The 18,761-nt window shown below is 40.7% G+C and overlaps 3 protein-coding genes across 7 annotated transcripts in view; 1 reads left to right on the top strand and 2 right to left on the bottom strand.

The window, feature by feature from the left end:
- Positions 1-7,165, top strand: part of LOC110530116 (anoctamin-8-like) — a 30,627-nt gene extending 23,462 nt beyond the window's left edge. For both annotated transcript variants that reach the window (XM_021612944.2, XM_036985669.1), the window contains 3 exons: positions 1,482-1,613; positions 2,382-2,492; positions 5,852-7,165. In XM_021612944.2, coding sequence (XP_021468619.1) covers positions 1,482-1,613; positions 2,382-2,492; positions 5,852-6,499 — 891 coding nt within the window. In that variant the 3' untranslated portion in view covers positions 6,500-7,165. The remainder of the gene's footprint in view (positions 1-1,481; positions 1,614-2,381; positions 2,493-5,851) is intronic.
- A 1,602-nt stretch (positions 7,166-8,767) lies between these two features.
- LOC110530115 (DET1- and DDB1-associated protein 1) lies at positions 8,768-14,293 on the bottom strand. The gene is made up of 5 exons (XM_021612943.2): positions 13,729-14,293; positions 13,246-13,326; positions 13,001-13,052; positions 10,979-11,040; positions 8,768-10,854 (listed from the first exon to the last, which is right to left on the bottom strand). Exons 1-5 carry the CDS (start codon positions 13,735-13,737, stop codon positions 10,750-10,752), a joined length of 309 nt encoding a protein of 102 aa, XP_021468618.1. The 5' UTR covers positions 13,738-14,293; the 3' UTR covers positions 8,768-10,749.
- A 376-nt stretch (positions 14,294-14,669) lies between these two features.
- Positions 14,670-18,425, bottom strand: mrpl34 (mitochondrial ribosomal protein L34). 4 transcript variants are annotated; one of them, XM_036985666.1, is made up of 2 exons: positions 18,260-18,425; positions 14,670-17,407 (listed from the first exon to the last, which is right to left on the bottom strand). In XM_036985666.1, exons 1-2 carry the CDS (start codon positions 18,313-18,315, stop codon positions 17,086-17,088), a joined length of 378 nt encoding a protein of 125 aa, XP_036841561.1. In that variant the 5' UTR covers positions 18,316-18,425; the 3' UTR covers positions 14,670-17,085. The 4 variants fall into 4 exon arrangements, with proteins under 4 accessions (XP_036841561.1, XP_036841562.1, XP_036841563.1 ...); XM_036985667.1 differs by having other exon boundaries at positions 14,670-17,404; positions 18,260-18,418; XM_036985668.1 differs by having other exon boundaries at positions 18,205-18,340.
- Between the last annotated feature and the right edge of the window lie 336 nt (positions 18,426-18,761).

Genomic DNA, 18,761 nt, shown 5'->3' with positions numbered 1-18,761 from the left:
GGGACCAGGACGACTGATCCATGTAAAGAAAAGAAAGAATGGGGCCATGTATCGTGAGATTTTCAGTGAAAACCTTCTTCCATCAGCAAGGGCATTGAAGATGAAACGTGGCTGGGTCTTTCAGCATGACAATGATCCCAAACACACCGCCCGGGCAACGAAGGAGTGGCTTCGTAAGAAGCATTTCAAGGTCCTGGAGTGGCCTAGCCAGTCTCCAGACGTCAACCCCATAGAAAATCTTTGGAGGGAGTTGAAAGTCCGTGTTGCCCAGCAACAGCCCCAAAACATCACTGCTCTAGAGGAGATCTGCATGGAGGAATGGGCCAAAATACCAGCAACAGTGTGTGAAAACCTTGTGACGACTTACAGAAAACGTTTGACCTATGTCATTGCCAACAAAGGGTATATAACAAAGTATTGAGATAAACTTTTGTCATTGAGCAAATACTTATTTTCCACCATAATTTGCAAATAAATTAATAAAAAATCCTACAATGTGATTTTCTGGATTTTTTTCTCATTTTGTCTGTCATAGTTGAAGTGTACCTATGATGAAAATTACAGGCCTCTCTCATCTTTTTAAGTGGGAGAACTTGCACAATTGGTGGCTGACTAAATACTTTTTTGCCCCACTGTATTAAATTGCTCCCTATCCCACCGCCCTCAACCGCAAGGCTCTCCAGAGGGTGGTGCGGTCTGCACAACACATCACCGGGGCAAACTACCTTCCCTCCATGACACCTACAGCACCCAATGTCACAGAAAGGCCAAAAAGATAATCAAGGACAACAACCACCCGAGCCACTGCCTGTTCACACCGCTATCTTCCAGAAGGCGAGGTCAGTACAGGTGCATCAAAGCTGGGACCGAGAGACTTAAAAACAACTTCTATCTCAAGGCCATCAGACTGCTAATCAGCAATCACTAACTCAGAGAGACTTCTGCCTACATTGAGACCCAATCACTGGCCACTTAATAAATGGATCACTAGTCACTTTAAACAATTCCACTTTAAATAATGCCACTTTAATAATGTTTACTGTATTTATACCATCTATTGCACCTTGCCTACGCCGCTCGGCCATCGCTCATCCATATATTTATATGTACATATTCTCATTCACCCCTTTAGATTTGTGCGTATTAGGTAGTTGTTGGTAAATTGTTAGGTCACTTGTTAGATATTACTGCACTGTCCGAACTAGAAGCACAAGCATTTTGCTACACTCACATTAACATTGATTTGATTTGAATAAGGGATCATCGCTTTCATCTGGATTCACCTGGTCAGTCTCTATCTTGGAAAGAACAGGTGTTCATAATGATTTGTACACTCAGTGTATATTTACCCTACCTGCAATTAAGCTCAGCGAACCATTTCAGAATCATGCATTTCAAGCATCTCTGCAAAAAAACATGCTAACTGTTATTTATTTCACAAAGTTATTTTTCCTCAGAGATTTCACTCTCTCTGTGTGCAGACAGCAATGGAGGCCATGGGCTTGATAGCCATTATGGTGAACTGTTATCTCATTGGCCAGTGTGGTCAGCTGCAGCGTCTCTTCCCCTGGCTGAGCCCTGAGATGGTCATCATCTCCATCGTGGTACTGGAGGTAAAACGTAGCCAGCCATTTTGTCTTCACTCTGTGACACCTAGTGGATCGATGCCACAAATACAGACAACAATCGTAGCAATTGTGGTACTTTTTATATACTACCTTTATCAAAGCCAAGGACACTGTACATAGATCCACAAAGATTACAGAATATAAAACAATGGACCATAGCAAAAAAAGGAGGAGGTGTTGTCTAAACACAAGTAAATAGCCTTCACTCAAAGATGACATCTTGTTTTGAATATCAATTGCAGCATTGTACAAGAGGTTAGACACATTGTGCTGTCTTCAAAATGAAAAAGGAAAGGACAGGTAACTGAGAAACAATTGCTAAAGTGCTTGTGCCCAATGTGCGGCTCAAACCCACGACCCTGAGAGTAAGAGTCTGATGCTTCACCGGCTGATCTAGCCCGGGCTTGAGAAGAGCAAGCAGCTCCCTCTACATACCACACACAGCATTGCAACATCACACATACGCTATCCACTCTGGTATAGGTTAAGATCACATTATTCATCAATTGTGAGCAAGGTCTACCTGAAATTTGACGTCTGCTTTATCCCAAACCCTCCGTAAGACACACATACATATATAGGTTGGAGAGGTTGGAGCAAGGGGCTGCCACATTGGATGCCTGCAGGGCAGTTGTTGTGGGGGGGTTAAGTGCCTTGCTCAAGGGCACAACGGCAGGCAATAGCATCAGCAATCTATACTTTTCTGTGTTCTCATGTCAGTGTTTGTTTCCTTTCTTGTTTTGGGATATACAGCATTTTGCCATCCTCCTCAAATACGTCATCCATGTGGCCATCCCTGATATTCCTGGATGGGTCGCAGACGAGATGGCCAAACTAGAGTATCGTCGAAGGGAGGCTTTCAAGGTACAGTCACATAGCTCTAAACACTTTTGGCTAAATCCCCAGAGAAACCTGTTATATAATGTACTTCGCATCTCACCCTTGTCAATCACTATCATCCTCCAAGTTTGTGTCCTTTTGGTGGATTTTCTTTGCATTTTCTGATACATATAGCCACTGAAGGGCATCCTTTTGTACTGACAAAAGTATGTATGAAACTTCATTTGAACCCTTCATGATAACATAATGCTGTCATAATGTCATGACATAACATATTTCATACAGTCATGAAAGCTGATGTCAGCATGTCGGCATCTAACTTTACACAGTCATGAAACAAACCAAAGCTGGTCACAAGCTAGGTTTCCGTCCAATTGGTGACAGATTTGCACGCGAATATTCTAGAATCTGCATAAAGAAAATATGTACATTTCTCCACCAGTGGTATATTTCCACCAAAAAGACTTGTTGCAGATTTAAAAAAAACAGTGCGTGATGATATAGTGCACACAAAATGTACTTTTCCGCGTAAGTTTACAGTACCTGTCAAAAGTTGACACTCCTACTCATTCCAGGATTTTTTCTTTATTTTTACAATTTTCTACATTGTAGAATAATAGTGAAGACATCAAAACAATGAAATAACACATATGGAATCGTTTAGTAACCAAAAGAGTACAATAAAAAATGTAAATATATTTTATATTTGAGATTCTTCAAAGTAGCCACCCTTTGCCTTGATGCCAACTTTGCACACTCTTGGCATTCTCTCAACCAGCTTCATGAGGTAGTCACCTGGAATGCATTTCAATCAACAGGTGTACCTTGTTAAAAGTTCATTTGTGGAATGTCTTTTCTTAATGTGTTTGAGCAGTTTTGTTGTGACAAGGTAGGGTTGGTATACAGAAGATAGCCCGGTTTAGTAAAAGACCAAGTCCATATTATGGCAAGAACAGGTCAAATAAGCCAAGAGAAACAACAGTCCATCATTACTTTAAGACATGAAGGTCAGGAAAGGAAGACTCAGAGTTACCTCTGCTGCAGAGGTTAAGTTCATTAGAGTTTCCAGCACACAATTGCACCTCAGATTGCAGCCCAAATAAATGCTTCACAGAGTTCACAGAGTAAAAGACACATCTCATCATCAACTGTTCAGAGACTGCGTGAATCAGGCCTTCATGGTCGAATTGCTGCAAAGAAACCACTACTTAAGGGAACCAATAAGAAGAAGAGACTTGCTTAGGTCAAGAAACACGAGCAGTGGACATTAGAACGGTAGAAATCTGTCCTTTGGTCTGATGATTCCAAAAATGAGAATTTTGCTTCCAACCCCCCGTCTTTGTGAGACGCAGGGTAGGTGAACGGATGATCTCCGCATGTGTGGTTCCCACCGTGAAGCATGGAGGTGTGATGGTGAGAGGGTGCTTTGCTGGTGACACTGTCTGTGATTTATTTAGAATTCAAGGCACTCTTAACCAGCATGGCTACCACAGCATTCTGCAGCGATATGCCATCCCATAGTGGGAATATCATTTGTTTTTCAACCGGACAATGACCCAAAACACACCTCCAGGATGTGTAAGGGCTATTTGACCAAGAAGGAGAGTGATGGAGTGCTGCATCAGATGACCTGGCCTCCACATTCATCCAAACTCAACCCAATTGAGATGGTTTGGGATGAGTTGGACCGCAGAGTGAAGGAAAAGCATCCAACAAGTGCTCAGCGTATGTGGGAACTCCTTCAAGACTGTTGGAATAGCATTCCAGGTGACTACCTCATGAAGTTGGTTAATAAAATCCCTTGTAGTAGGCTATCTTATCACATGCAGTCATAAGGAAGCATTCTGCGACAGGGCTAGGAGTGGCAACAAATCATTTTGTTTTGTACAGTTATCTGTACTAAACAGCTCTACAAGGCAAGATGCCGTGCTGCTCTTTTGACAATTTAGTTGATCAAATTTGATCAGCGGAGAACGAACACTCTACTCTAACATGCTGACCAGATCGCTCGCGCACATGTTGATTTTGTCCACCTACACCAGACGTGATCAGGACACGCAGGTTGAAATAGCAAACCGAACTCTGAACCAACTATATTAATAACTATATTAATTTGGGGACAGGTCGAAATGAATTAAAAATTCATGGTAATTTAGCTAGCTAGCTTGCTGTTGCTAGCTAATTTGTCCTGGGATATAAATATTAGGGTGTTATTTTACCTGAAATGCACAAGGTCCTTTTTGTCCAAGATATTTGTAGAATTTTGACCCATTTTGAGTCAAAATTGTGTGTTTTTTACTCCAACAGTTAATCCACAGAAAAAGGGGGCATTTTGTTAGTTTCTAATAATCTCTCCTCCTTCAGTCGTCTTCTGTGGACTTTATAGGTGCATTGCCACCACCAACTGGACTAGAGTATGGACCTCAGTTCAGCTTTCAATCACCCACATGGGTATATGCTCCTTAAATCAATGAGGAGTTGGTAGAGGCGGGACTTGCAGCGAGGCGGAACTTGCAGCGTGTCAAGCGTCAAAAATAGAACCAAGTTATATTGTAGCGCCTGGCTATGCAGACGCTCGCGAGCAGTTTGGATGAAATTGTTGAATAACATTGTATTTTGTACATTTATTTTGCAATGCTCGCACACGTAATGAGAGTGGTGTGGTCAGCATGTTATGGGGATGTTTTCACGCACCACTGATGTTTGTCCTAAAATCCGCCGAAATTCAGTTTGAAGTAGGAAAGACGTCAAGAGCAGCTGTCGAGAGGAAATCATGGCTCTCGATGTAAAGTCCAGAGCAGACGGAAGGGCATGCATGTAATGTCATATGACTTGTTCAGAATGAGAAGTAAAATGTTACTAATCCATGGATAAAAATGGACTAAACGGTGAATGATATCCAAGGCCTAAGAAGAAGACTTTCTTGGGCTGTTGTGTTTTTGAAGGAAGACATGGCTGGAGTTTGGGCGTGGAAGAGTGAGTTGGAAATGGCAGCGAGTAGTGCGGACCTAACAAACTGTAGTGTAGCTTAATAAACTGTCTCCCGAGTCGTAGTGGGAGGACCACATACCATATCATCGGGTGTCTCCAAATTTACGATGATGTGATGGTTATTATATTAATGTTTATGTATAAAGGCATTTCCACCGCCATTTCCAGCATAATACATTTTACCGACACAAAAAGATCCCATCATGTCAAATTAACAAATTATCTGCCAGCATTTCGAAAATTACACTGAAACTTATGATATAATATATGATATATGACTTTACTCGCATAAAAACTGTGGATGGGAACGTGGTTACAGATAGTGTTGCCTGCCAAGTCTGTTTTCTTTCTGCCACATATTATACATACAGTATTACCTTGTTCATATGCAGAAGCACGAGCGTCAGGCCCAGCAGCACTCCCAGCAACAGCTGAGGAGGCAGCTTGAGGAGGAGGAGCTGCAGCGTCAGGAGGAGCTCCAGACCGAGGCCCAGCAGGAAAGCGAGTACCACAAGGCTGACAAACAGCACCACCATGAGAAGGCCCAGTGGAAGCCTGTGGACAAGCCCAAGAGACCCAGCTCTCTGCTGGGCAACAGCAATGTAATGAAGCTCAAGCAGATCTTCCCCCAGCAGGGGAAGTTCTCCTCAGGCACGGCCCTCTCTCCGCAGTCCCCAACCGGGGGAGAAGCCAAACTAGCAGGCTTCCTCAGCTTCAAGTTCCGGAAGTCTCCGGAGTTGAAGAAGGAGCCGTTGTCGGTAACACCAGCACCGGGGACCGTGGTGACGGCTGCGTCCGTGAACCAGGAAAGGTCCCAGTCCCCCAACAGGACCTTCAGCCAAGGGAAGCTGTTCAGCTTTAGCAGATCAGAGGGGGCAGTGGTGTGTGCGAACGGGCCTCAGCTGTCCAAACCAGGCGATGCTACCCCCCAAACGACTCCTAACAGTCAGCCCACCAGGCAGGACCTGAATACAACTCCCTCAGGCGAGTTGTTACCCTCGTCTGAGAGCGAGAGGAGAGAAACAAACAAGACAATCTAACGATACTGACACTTCTGGCTCCAAGTGTTAGTCAATCATCATGGCAATATGTAAAATGTAAGAAAGGGATGCAGAGAACAATAACGTGTTATTATTGTTAACATATCAACATGGTTTAGGTCATACTGAATAAACTAAATAAGCTAAAATGTAATGTAAGGTCAGAATGTAAGGTCAGGTTTTGGGTTCATTCTCCACCATCCAAATGATATAACAGTAAATATAGGCTATATCTGTTCTATATACTGACACCCTAAGTGTATACTATGTACAAATTGCAACAGTTTACCCCCTTGAATGAGGCCCTCCCTAGTACCACAACTAAATGCAGTTATAAGACTGCATGACTTGTGGTTCTGATCATCATGAAGCGATAAGATCTGGATGGCAGTTTATTCCATCCCATATTTTGTCTTTCCATTCATCAGATTTGATGTGTAAAAAGCATGGCGAAACATCTGCATGCCTGAAATAAATGTCTTATTCAGCACCTTATAAGCCAAAGACATCTTATATTCCTGCAATAGTACAGAATGAGCACATTCACGGTGACTGAAAAATATTTTATTTTTCTTAACTTTGTTTTTCTATTAATTATTTTAGCACATGAAATAGTGAATGTACCGTCGATGCAAAACACACTCCAATAAACTTCATGAGACCAGAGGAAATGTAACGCATCACTTTTTGAACACCTTCTACCACACCAAGGATGATAAATATGATATAAAATAGAATACACTATATATATAAAAGTATGTGGACACAGCCATGCAATCTCCATTGACAAACATTGGCAGTAAAATGGCCTTACTGAAGAGCACTATCATAGGATGTCACCTTTCCAACTAGTCAGTTTATCAAATTTCTGCCCTGCTAAAGCTGCCCTGGTCAACTGTACGTGCTTTTATTGTGGAACTGTGAAGTGCAACAAGTGGAAACATCTAGGAGCAACAAAAGCTCAGCTGCGAAGTGGTAGGCCACACAAGCTCACAGAATGGGACCGCTGAGTGCTGAAGCGCTTAGCGCATAAAAATCATCTGTCCTTGATTGCAACACAAACTACCGAGTTCCAAACTGCCTCTGTAAGCAACGTCAGCACTATAACGGTTAGTCGGGAACTTCATGAAATGGGTTTCCATGGCCAAGCAGCCGCACACAAGATCACCATGCGCAATGCCATACGTCGGATTGAGTGGTGTAAAGCTCACCGCCATTGTGGCAACAGTTTGGGGGGTGACCTTTCCTGTTTCAGCATGACAATGCCCCGTGCACAAAGCGAGGTCCATACAGAATTTTTTTGTTGAGAGCGGTGTGTAAGAACTTGACTGGCCTGCACAGAGCCCTGACCTTAACCACATCAAACACCTCTGGGATGAATTAGAACACCAACTGCGAGCCAGGCCTAATCGACCTCACTAATGGCTTCTGGCTGAATGAAAGCAAGTCTCCGCAGCAATGTTCCAACATTTAGCAGAAAGCCTTCCAAGAAGAGTGGAGGCTGTTATAGCAGCAAAGGGGGGACCAACCCTATTTTAATGCCCAAGATTTTGGAATTAGATTTTAGATGAGCAGGTGTCCACATACTTTGATCATGTAGTGTAGCTTAAAGTCTGGGTAGGAGGCAAGGCAATGGATATGTCTGCCAGAACACAAGGAGAGGGTAGCCTGATGACCTTTTATTGAATCGATTGTGTCTTTGGTCTTTGTAGGTGTAACCAGTGTGAAATGGCTAGCTAGTTAGCAGTGCGCGCTAGTAGCGTTTCAATCGGGGGACTTCTCTCATTCAGAGACCTTGAAGTAGGCCTAGTGGTTTCTCTTGCTCTGCAAGGGCCGCAGATTTTGTCAGTGATAGGTAAGATGCTTCGAAGGTGACTGTCGTCGATGTGTGCAGAGGGTCCTTGGTTAAGGCCCAGGAGAGGGACGGAAGCAATCCTGTTACAAGGGCTTCAGACGGTGTAACTGATGATTTGATAGATGTAGCGACCTGGTACTGTAGTCAATAAATAACTCCTCTCTAGTGGTCCGTTTGGTTGAGAGAACGTAATCACTGCAGACAGGTAGGAGGGGATTCGCACATATAACTAACTATAACATGAGCTAGCATGGCGACTTATTTGTCATGTAGCCTGCCTATTCCTACCGTCTGTAGTTAGATTATTTACTAGCCACCTTTGTGTGTATACGAAATATGTTTCAGTGAATTCCAACATGAGAAAAAAAACATACCTCACGGATGCTCAGTAGAAATAAACATTCACAAGCAAATCAACACAATACCTAGGTAACTTTATTGAGAACATCTTTTCAGAGGGTCATTTCCATATGAATTCAGTCTAGCTGACGATCAGCTACCATTCTGTTCCTTGGTGGTGCGTGCTGTCTACGTGTTAATGTTGAGAATGTGCTCGTTTTTTTTATACAGTAAGATGAAGCACTCCTTCGTTCAATTCTCAATAGTAAACAGCGTGATGACCTTAATAGACATTGTGTGCTGTGATTTTAACTGTGTGAATGTGCCAGGTCCCACATTCACACAGTTTAAATCAGAGCACACAATGTCTATTAATTAAGGTTAACTTACTTTATCAAAAAATAAATAAAAAACAACACTTGTCTACCTGTGGAAAGAATTCTCAACATGAACACATGTAGACAGCTAGCATCACCAAGGAACATAATGGTAGCTGATCGTCAGCCAGCCTCAAGATCACCTCAAACAAGATGAGCCGACGCCACCTAAAACATATGGCCTGCAGAGTTTATACTGTACATGCTTTCAAACAAGAATTAAGTGTGACTGTTTCAGGTAAGATATGATTATCTAATGATCGAAAGGTTCTGGACACTGCGAGTCCTTAAACTATTACCTGATAATGGTCTAAGGAAACAAACCATGTATACACAGCCCATAGTTTGACAGGATTCACAACTACACTACCAGATCATTGTAAATAGCAACAGAGGGATATAGAGAGCATATCAGGAACAATACGCCCCATTTTAGTATTTACATTTGTCAAACTATGCCCCACATTAACAGTTTAACATCAGCTGGTTACTTTTGAGACAAGATTCTATACACCTGAATGGCACATTTACCCCACATATTGACTTACCGGTAAGTCCTTTTAGCAAGGCGTATCCTATAGGTTCACACAGATCGATTGAGCTAAGTTGCAACTCAGCAGCTATGCTTTTACTTGTGGAGCCATGCCATGTTAACAGTCAGGTAAGTCCACTTCCCTATACTATCCAGACACTTATCTTCATCAAGATAACTTTTCTAGATGTGACGACAATCTAGCTGCTAGTGGTAGATTGTAGCACGTCTACGGGGAAACAACGGTTATGCACATTGACAAACATCGAGCATTGTGTGTTGCTGCAAAATTGGTCTGTTTTTATACTGTAAAATGGTTTGCCCCAATATGAACCTGTGGGAGCATCCTCCATATTCACACCATTAATCCCCTCGTTAACTCAACAGTGTGTGTGCTTTCCTCCACTGTTGTCACAATGTAAACTGAGGGAGGGTCCTTAATTGATCAAGAAACGTTTCCATTAAGGCAATTCAATCACTCAAACTAGGAGACGTCAAAACTTTCAGGAATGCAGCCTTCTGAGGCAGCATTCCCCATAACAACCTGAGACAAATTCAATCTTAAGTCTATACACAGTCTTTCCTTTTCAGTAACTGTAATAATTGTTGGGGATCTCACAAGCATCCTTCAGTGTTATGGTATACCGCCGTCATCGTATTTATCTCAAACTAAAATAAGAGGCTGTGGAGACAATATTCTATTTACTGTGGAGACAATATTCTATTTACTCCAAGCCCAGAAGGATGTACATAAAATGGCATAGAACCTAATTGATTAAATGGACATGACTGTAAATCATGCAGGTCAAAATACACATCTAGTACAAGTAAACTAATGAAAGCAAACAAGGGCACTGAAAATGCTCCTCACGTAAAAACATGGTCAAGCAACAATTAAATATGAGTCCTAGGGTGGAGGAGGTAATGTTATTGTTATGAAGACAGAGCTTTTCAGCTATGTGCCAATCGAAGACTTAAAAAAGGACAGTTAAGGGAAGAAAAAATAAAAATGCAAAAGTAAATAAAAGACAAAACTCTCAACATCCCAAGATCATGTTGTACGATGTAGGAAGTGGTATGTCCTGTCTGTCAAATGCAACTTTGCCTGTGTGCTTCTTTATCTGTAGTTCTGTGTGTGTACAGCACTCTATGAGTCCTCATTTAATTCCCGACTGTCGGTTCTGGCAATTTTCCGCGGGGGTGCAGTGTTCTCTCCCTCTGCTTGTTCCTGCTCCCGCTTTTTGGCCGCATTCTGTCGAGACAAAATACAGAGAGGGGTTGGAAAACTAGCTGACCTACAGTAAACCGCAATACAGGGTCTATATCGTGTGAAGAAACAATGCATTAGGAAGGTATCAACTTTCCCAATATTTTACCTTTTTGTCCCACTGTTGGTGAAGATATCTCAATAGGATATTTGTCTTCTCTGTAACAATGACTTATAAGAAAAAATATCAGATCAAAAAACAATATAACTCACAAGAGAATGTACAGTAACAGTCAAAAGTTGGACACACCTACTCATTCAAATGGTTTTTCTTTATTTTTACTATTTTCTATACTGTAATAAACTTTGCTGGGTCAGCAAATAACACACTTGAATACCGAAATTGGAATATATGCATAAAGCAGTTTTATCTGCTGATGTTCAGAATTTGTATGGCACGGATTACACAGGTGGCCATTTCAATTACAGTACCAGTCAAAAGTTTGGACAAACCTACTCATTCTAGGGTTTTTCTTAAATTTGGACTATTTTCTATATGGTGGAATAATAATGAAGACATCAAAACTATGAAATAACACATATGGCATCATGTAGTAACAAAAAAAAAAAAAACTGTTAAACAAATCAAAATATAATTATATTTGACATTCTTCAAAATAGCCACCCTTTGCCTTGATGAAAGCTTTGCACACTCTTGGCATTCTCTCAACCAGCTTCATTAGGTACATGTAATGCATTTCAATTAACAGCTGTGCATTGTTACAAGTTAATTTGTGGAATGTCTTTCCTTCTTAATGTATTTGAGCCAATCAATCAGTTGTGTTGTGACAACGTATGGGTGGTATACAGAAGAGAGCCCTATTTGGTAAAAGACCAAGTTCAAATTATGGCAAGAACAGCTCAAATAAGCAAAGAGAACCCCATCATTACTTGAAGACGTGAAGGTCAGTCAAATCGGAAAATGTCAAGAAAGGAGGAGATAGGAGGTGTGATGGTGCTTTGCTGGTGACACTGCAGGTAATTTATTTAAAATTCAAGACACACTTAACCAGCATAACTACCACAGCATTCTTCAGTGATACGCCATCCCATCTGGTTTGCGCTTAATGTGACTATCATTTGTTTTTCAACAGGATAATGACCCAAAACACACCTCCAGGCTGTGTAAGGGCAATTTGACCAAGGAAGTGTGATGCATCAGATGACCTGTCCTCCACAATCACCTGACCTCAACCCAATTGAGATGGTTTGGGATGAGTTGGACTTTGGAATGAAGGAAAAGCAGCCAACAAGTGCTCAGCATATGTGGGAACTCCTTCAAGACTGTTGAAAAAGCATTCCAGGTGAAGCTGGTTGAGAGAATGCCAAGAGTGTGCAAAGCTGTCATCAAGGCAAAGGGTGGCTACTTTGAAGAATCTCAATATATATGTTGATTTGTTTAACACTTTTTTGGTTACTACGTGATTCCATGTGTGTTATTTCATAGTTGTGATGTCTTCACTATTATTCTACAATGAGGAAAATAGTTTAAAAAAAAGAAGAAAAACCCTTAAATGAGTAGGTGTGTCCAAACTTTTGACAGGTACTGTATACCAATGAGCATTTGGATCAGGAAAGTATCCTCTACAAGACAGAATGTTGAATAAAATGAGTTTAACTTACTTTACTGGTTGTCCATGTGGTTGGTCCTTTTGCAGGTAGGAATGAGAGACAATATATCAACAGGAAAGTTTAATTAAGTCAACTTTTCAACCGCTGGTAATGTGTTCAGATTACTATCACCTGAAGCATGCATTTCAGGTGATAAAAATACATGCACGAGACACATGCATACTTTCTGAGCTTGTGCACATGTATACATGGTTCTGCGCATGCTTCAGGTGATCGAAATCTGAACACACTGCCAGCGCTTTGAAAAGTTGATGTAATTACACTTTCCTGTGGATATATTGTCTCACATTCATACCTGCAAAAGGACCAACCACATGGACAACCAGTTAAGTTAAACTATCCTTCTATTGAATCCAATGCAATTCAACGTTGGGTCTTCAGGCTAATCAATAATGTTAACCATTATCAGTCAAACTACACAATATTCAGATCAGAAGTACACACTAGCACGCATATACTGTGAGAACAGAGTATCGTTTGAATCTGATGGGACACTCACTCTGTTCTGATGGATACTCCCGAGTTGGGAGATACACAGAGGGCCTCCGGTTCTGAAAGACAGACAGAAATAGGTGATGATGTGTCCACTAACTGACTAACCCAAACAACAGGCGAGAAATATAAAGTCCAATTACAATATGCATTGTTTGACACTAAATTCAATATCTATGTTGACCATTAGCAATTCATGCTCTCAGGTGAAATTTATTTGACATACAGAACTAAGGGCAGGAAGACACTTACTGACGCTTTGCAGACAGAGTCTGCATGAAATCTGCTGAAATTGCTTTTGTTGTAGACTGGTAGTCCTTTTAAAAACTCTGCCTGTTTAGGAAAGATTGCAAAATGTGAGAAATTAACCTAGCTGACTAACGTTACTCTAGCTTTTTAGGATACTTAAATTCTGAACATTGGGATTGGGAAATATCTTCCTGGGTAGCCAACTGAACAATTGCTGTACCTACCTAAATGACATTGGCCTAGCTAACTAGATAATGCATTAGATAAGTAGCTATCAAGGGACAACATAACGTTAAGCATATAATATTAAACGTTATTTTTTCTAGCTGTCATATTCTGTTAGCTCAACCAGCTTGATGACGAACAAATAAACACAGGGCCAAAATTGAACTAGTTCATAGTCAAAACAGGGTAACTTAGTTAGCTAGCAGTCAACTGTAAACATATTTTTTTGCTTGAAAGCTATATAAAAGAAAAAGACGTTACCTTATCCATGGTGGCTTTATACCACAGAAAATCAGACTAAAAGATGATGCGTTAGCTGATGCGCGAGGAAAATGTTAGCTACAGTAACACGAACCTGCGTAGTTTACTAGCGTAATTAAAGCCAACGCTGTACAGCGTATTTTGCTATCTGAAATATTCAAGATTACACAAAGTACAAGGAATGTGTGCATCAATTCTTAGTCATTTACAAGGATTCTATAAGCTAGCAAGAACACCAGTTTGTTAACTAGACAACCCGTTATATCTATCTAGCAACTCACTAACGTTAGCTAGCTTGCTACTAGACAGTGTTTTGTCGTAGCTAAGAAACCGCTGGTTGTTTACAAGTTCGGGTTGACTATGACACAATCAAATAATTATATGTTTTTTTTTTTGTGAAATTAGGTTTGAGATAATCAAACTATGTTGAATCGAATAATCAAGCATACTTGATGGCTATAGAGCACGCAAGTTAGCATAACAATTCCATATACTCCATATTTGTTGCTCGTCCGTGTATGGGCGTTCCTCTTCTTGACTGGTGCTCCATTGGCTACAGGAGAGGATAGACGGTCGTAAAAGGACAATGCTCACTGGGTCACTAGTTTTTACACGAGAAACCAGCACGCCAATAGGAAGAGGGGCTCCAGATCCCGTCACGTGATTTGATGGCGGAGAGGCAGTGATAAGCAGTAGCTAGCCATGGCACACAAATTCCTTGTTATTCAGTATCAAAGTTTGTGAAATTATTTTCACAAGGAGATATTAACACAGACATTGAGATATAAAATATGTTAACCATGGTTTTCTGATCTTCCATCATCTCCAACCCCACTGATTTCAACCAACAACACTCACTCATGCTAATAAAAATGCTTATTCCCCCCCTGAAACACAGTGCTTTTTTTTTGAGCAAGACACAAATTTGAATGACAACTGTGTATCAGCATGGTATGAAGGTCCGAAGATGTGTTTATTTTCGCAGCAACTAAATAGCTTACACAAGCAGCACAGATGCTTATATCCCATCACTTACATATTAAAAGTCCAATATTCAAATGCAGGAACTAGTTCAACCGCACCACTGCATGTTGACAGGTGCATAAGTAAAACTAATTTTGTCACAGTTGATTCCCTATGCCATTTAAGCTAAATTGACTTACTGCACCAACCTACCAAGCCTTTCCAAGATTGAGTCTGAAATAGATGAGAAAGACATTGAGAATCCATTTCATGGTCAAATACTTCTGCAAATTCATCTTCCTTCCAGTAGATGCTACTCATAGGATGAAGGGGAGGACCATCCTCCTCAGTGAATTTCATTAAAATAAAAACTGTAAAACATGTAAAAAGTTATGCTTTTTTGATAAAATACTAAATATTTTCACCTCACCAAATAATTTATTAAAACATACTGTTTTGCAATGAAGGTCTACAGTAGCCTCAACAACAATCTGTAGGATAGCACCACGGTCTAGCCGGAGGACAGATAGCTTCCATCTTCCTCTGGGTACACTGACTTCAATACAAAACCTACGGGGCTCATGGTTCTCACCCCTTTCCATAGACTTACACAGTAATTATGACAACCTCCGGAGGACATCCTCCAACCTATCAGAGCTCTTGCAGCATGAACTGACATGTTGTTCACCCAATCAAAGGATCAGGGAATAAATCTAGTACTGAAATCATAAGCTACAGCTAGCTAGCACTGCAGTGCATAACGTGGTGAGTAGTTGACTCAAAGACAGATAAAGACAATAGTTAAACCGTTTTGAACAATGTATTTCTTCCAAAATGAAGAAGAGAGAGATTGTCCATTTTTTTCACTTTCAATTTCACTTACTTAGCTAGAAAATGCTGCTAGCTAGTTTAGCCTACTCAAACAGTGGGATGCTACGTTAGCTAGCTGGCTATGACTATCCAACACAACTCTTCCAAGTCATGGAAAGCTTTTGGTTTGACTAATTTATTGCCACCGTGGCCCGCCAGTGTAAGTGCTAGACTGCTTACCTTTTCCCGTCACACTTTTCCCGTTACACTGTAACGTTACTGAATGATTGTAGCGGATTTACTAACGTGTTCGTTCTATTGGCTATTTTGACTATGACATTACTTTAGCTAATATGGTGACAAAGATGTAGGCTGTGTGTAGTGGTTATATGGTTTGGCTTGGAAAGGTTTTTTCGGCTGATGTGAAGGGAAAAGGTGTGAGGTATAGATGAGAGAAGGAATACAACGTGGCTGCTATGAAAGTGAACTGTGTTTACGCTTGATCAGGGGTGTATTTATTCCACCGATTCTGTTGAAAAACGGAAAGGGGATAAACATAACTGAATTTGTTCATTAGAAACTCGTTTGCAACTGTTGGACTAATGACTACACCCTATATCAGCTAGATGCAGGCAAGAGTGTGCAAGGTGTGTCACTGTCACGTCAAATTTTTCTCTCGACCTGTGTGCACCTACATTGTAAACTTTCATTCGCTAGGTTGTGCAACCTCGTGATGCTTAGCCTAAAGCTATCGCTGTTACACTGAACTGGGTGAATGGAATATGAATGAGTCATCCAACATGGAGTAATAGAAATAAGGCCACGCTCATTAATTTTTTGCTTCCTCCCTCATCTTAAATAGCACTGACCGCCACTGCTGCCTTCACATATCCAATAACTCAGACATCCAGCTCTAAACAAAACTGTACCAACAAGTCTGCAGGTTCTTAGATTGCCTAATAAATCAGACTTTTATGTGAAATCATCAAGTTTTCCTTACAAGCCAGAATGTTGAATAAAATGACATCTGAATTTACTCTACTGGTTGTCTGTGTGGTTGATGCTTCAGCCACTCAACATTTTTGACAAAATATACATAGGAAAGTGTTGTTTACCCCACTTTTTAGAGCGCAGGTACTGCCGTTGAAATGTATATCTCCTGGAATATGCGAAAAACCATGTCAACACCTGCAGACGTTGGTTACATGCATGCATCACGTGCATGTACTTCCATCTTGTGCATGTGCCTTTGGTCATGAGCAAACAAATCTTGATTGCTACACAGAGACTGACGTTTCGAAGTCAGGTTAATAATACTTTCCTGTGGATATTTTGTCAAAAATTTCTACCAACACAACAGACAATCAATAGAGTAAGTTCAATTAAGTTTATTCAACATTCTTACTTGTAAAGGGATTGTTTGGAATGTTTTAATGTAAATGTGCATGGTGTTGCCTACATAATTGGAAGGCAGTGCCATGTTTCGTGCCTATTTTTTGGGGCATCTTCCACATGGTAGTAAAACCTGGGCACCTTTGCACCACAACTTCGATAAGTTTACTGACAAAATAGTCCATTGGGTGGTTAGTGTGAGAGGGATTTCCGTCCTTTTAGCATCCTACGGAGAATCACCTCGATGCCACCCTGCGTGCTGATCCTCTTGATCCAGCCGTGGGTCCGCTTCCGCTTTATATTCTTGGGCTGGTACTCTGTGCCCCGCTTCCCTGTGCGAACCTGCTGGTGGTGCCAGGGGAGTTGCTGGAACACTCCTGCCCCCTCTGCCTGTGATGTGAGAGGACCACACCGAGAGGTCAGGGGAGGTACACTGGCCCAGGACAGAACCCAACCACTTAGTGATCGCGGCTGGGCGCCACTGGATCCTGGAAGCTCTAGTGCAAAATTCCTGCTGGATAATAAGAGTATGAAATGTCAGTTTCATGATTTAACCATGTAAACTATTCAGCAGAGTGCTAAGGCATTCAAGCTTTAGGAAAGTATGACTGTTGGTTTGTGAAAGTTTATAACTAGCTAGCTTAGTTGGCTTTTTAAAGCAGACTTGGTCATAAGGGTTAGTTAGAATGTGTTCATGGATAGCTAGTTCACTCAAAGTTAAATCATTGGAAGGAAAATACAAGTAGGCAATATTTGTCTGATTTATCAGGTTGTAATTCACAATTAATTGGTATATACAGACTGAAACATTGGCGTGCAAAATCATGTAAATGTTCCTAACAAGCCAGAATGTTGAGAAAAATAATCATTTTAACTTACTATGCCGGTCTCAAACAATGAGACAGGTGGGTGTTTTGAAATAGAAAAGCTGGCGGTGTGCACATCGTTAAATTACTTCATAAAAAAAAATAGAAATGGAGCAATTTCTAAATTCCAATTCACCACCTGCATCTGGACAGGCGTATTAAATGAAAGTAAGTTCAAATTAACATTTTATTCAACGTACTTGGCTTTTGATGAAAATGAACAGCCTGATTAAATCACACAAGCAACGTATTTGATATGGAGTGGTGGGTGTAATTAAACTAGCTTCGTTACAGTCGAAGCCACAATCAAACGCGCAAAGATAGCCTGCAACACTGCTGCAGCATCATTTAGGTACAGATCTAGCCCAAGAATGTACTGTTAAGGTGTACATATCCAGAGTTAGCCTAGCTAGCGCTAGTTTGCCGAGGTTGAACCTCAAAATACCTTGCCATGACTTCTCAAGCATTCCATTTTATATTCATTTGAAGAACGCAATTACCTAGTGGAACATATCACTCCATGAAACCGGTAAACCGACGACCTTATAGTATTCATTATATATAATATTCACTTTTTTTCACTGACATTGAAACAACATCAACGCACAGGTTCTAAACCATGAACGCAATCGAATTGCGAAATAGCCTCCTTCCATCCAGAGCTATGATTGGCTTGCGTTTTTCATCCAATCGAAATGTGTCTTACAGATACTAGCCACATATTTCACTGGATGTATAATGTATTATTATTTATTTTTTAATTCCGGATGTATAAATATGAAGTATCCGGTTGGCGTTTTTAATTTTATTTAAATGTTTTATTTTTTTATTATCAACACAACAAATACAAAAAAAAAACAGATATACAAACAAGAGTACATATACCTAACATACAGACAGGGGTATTACATATCACGATTAATTTTCAATTTGTTAAATACTTTTATGGTGTATATTGCTTTTTTTTTTTACATTTACTGATAGAATTGAAATATTATTTTG

This window comes from Oncorhynchus mykiss, chromosome 8, assembly GCF_013265735.2.
Source record: "Oncorhynchus mykiss isolate Arlee chromosome 8, USDA_OmykA_1.1, whole genome shotgun sequence".
Lineage (NCBI taxonomy): Eukaryota > Metazoa > Chordata > Actinopteri > Salmoniformes > Salmonidae > Oncorhynchus > Oncorhynchus mykiss.
This window is presented reverse-complemented; position numbering and strand designations above follow the sequence as displayed.

Coding starts and splice junctions, on each gene's coding strand:
- mrpl34 (XM_036985665.1), bottom strand. CDS start 17,837: ATGTGCACACCGCCAGCTTTTCTATTTCAAAACACCCACCTGTCTCAT. Junction 17,408..17,772: donor CATTGTTTGAGACCGGCATA/GTAAGTTAAAAT, acceptor CTTATTATCCAG/CAGGAATTTTGCACTAGAGC.
- LOC110530115 (XM_021612943.2), bottom strand. Junction 13,053..13,245: donor ACTCTGTCTGCAAAGCGTCA/GTAAGTGTCTTC, acceptor TCTGTCTTTCAG/AACCGGAGGCCCTCTGTGTA. Junction 11,041..13,000: donor GGAGTATCCATCAGAACAGA/GTGAGTGTCCCA, acceptor TTTTCTTATAAG/TCATTGTTACAGAGAAGACA.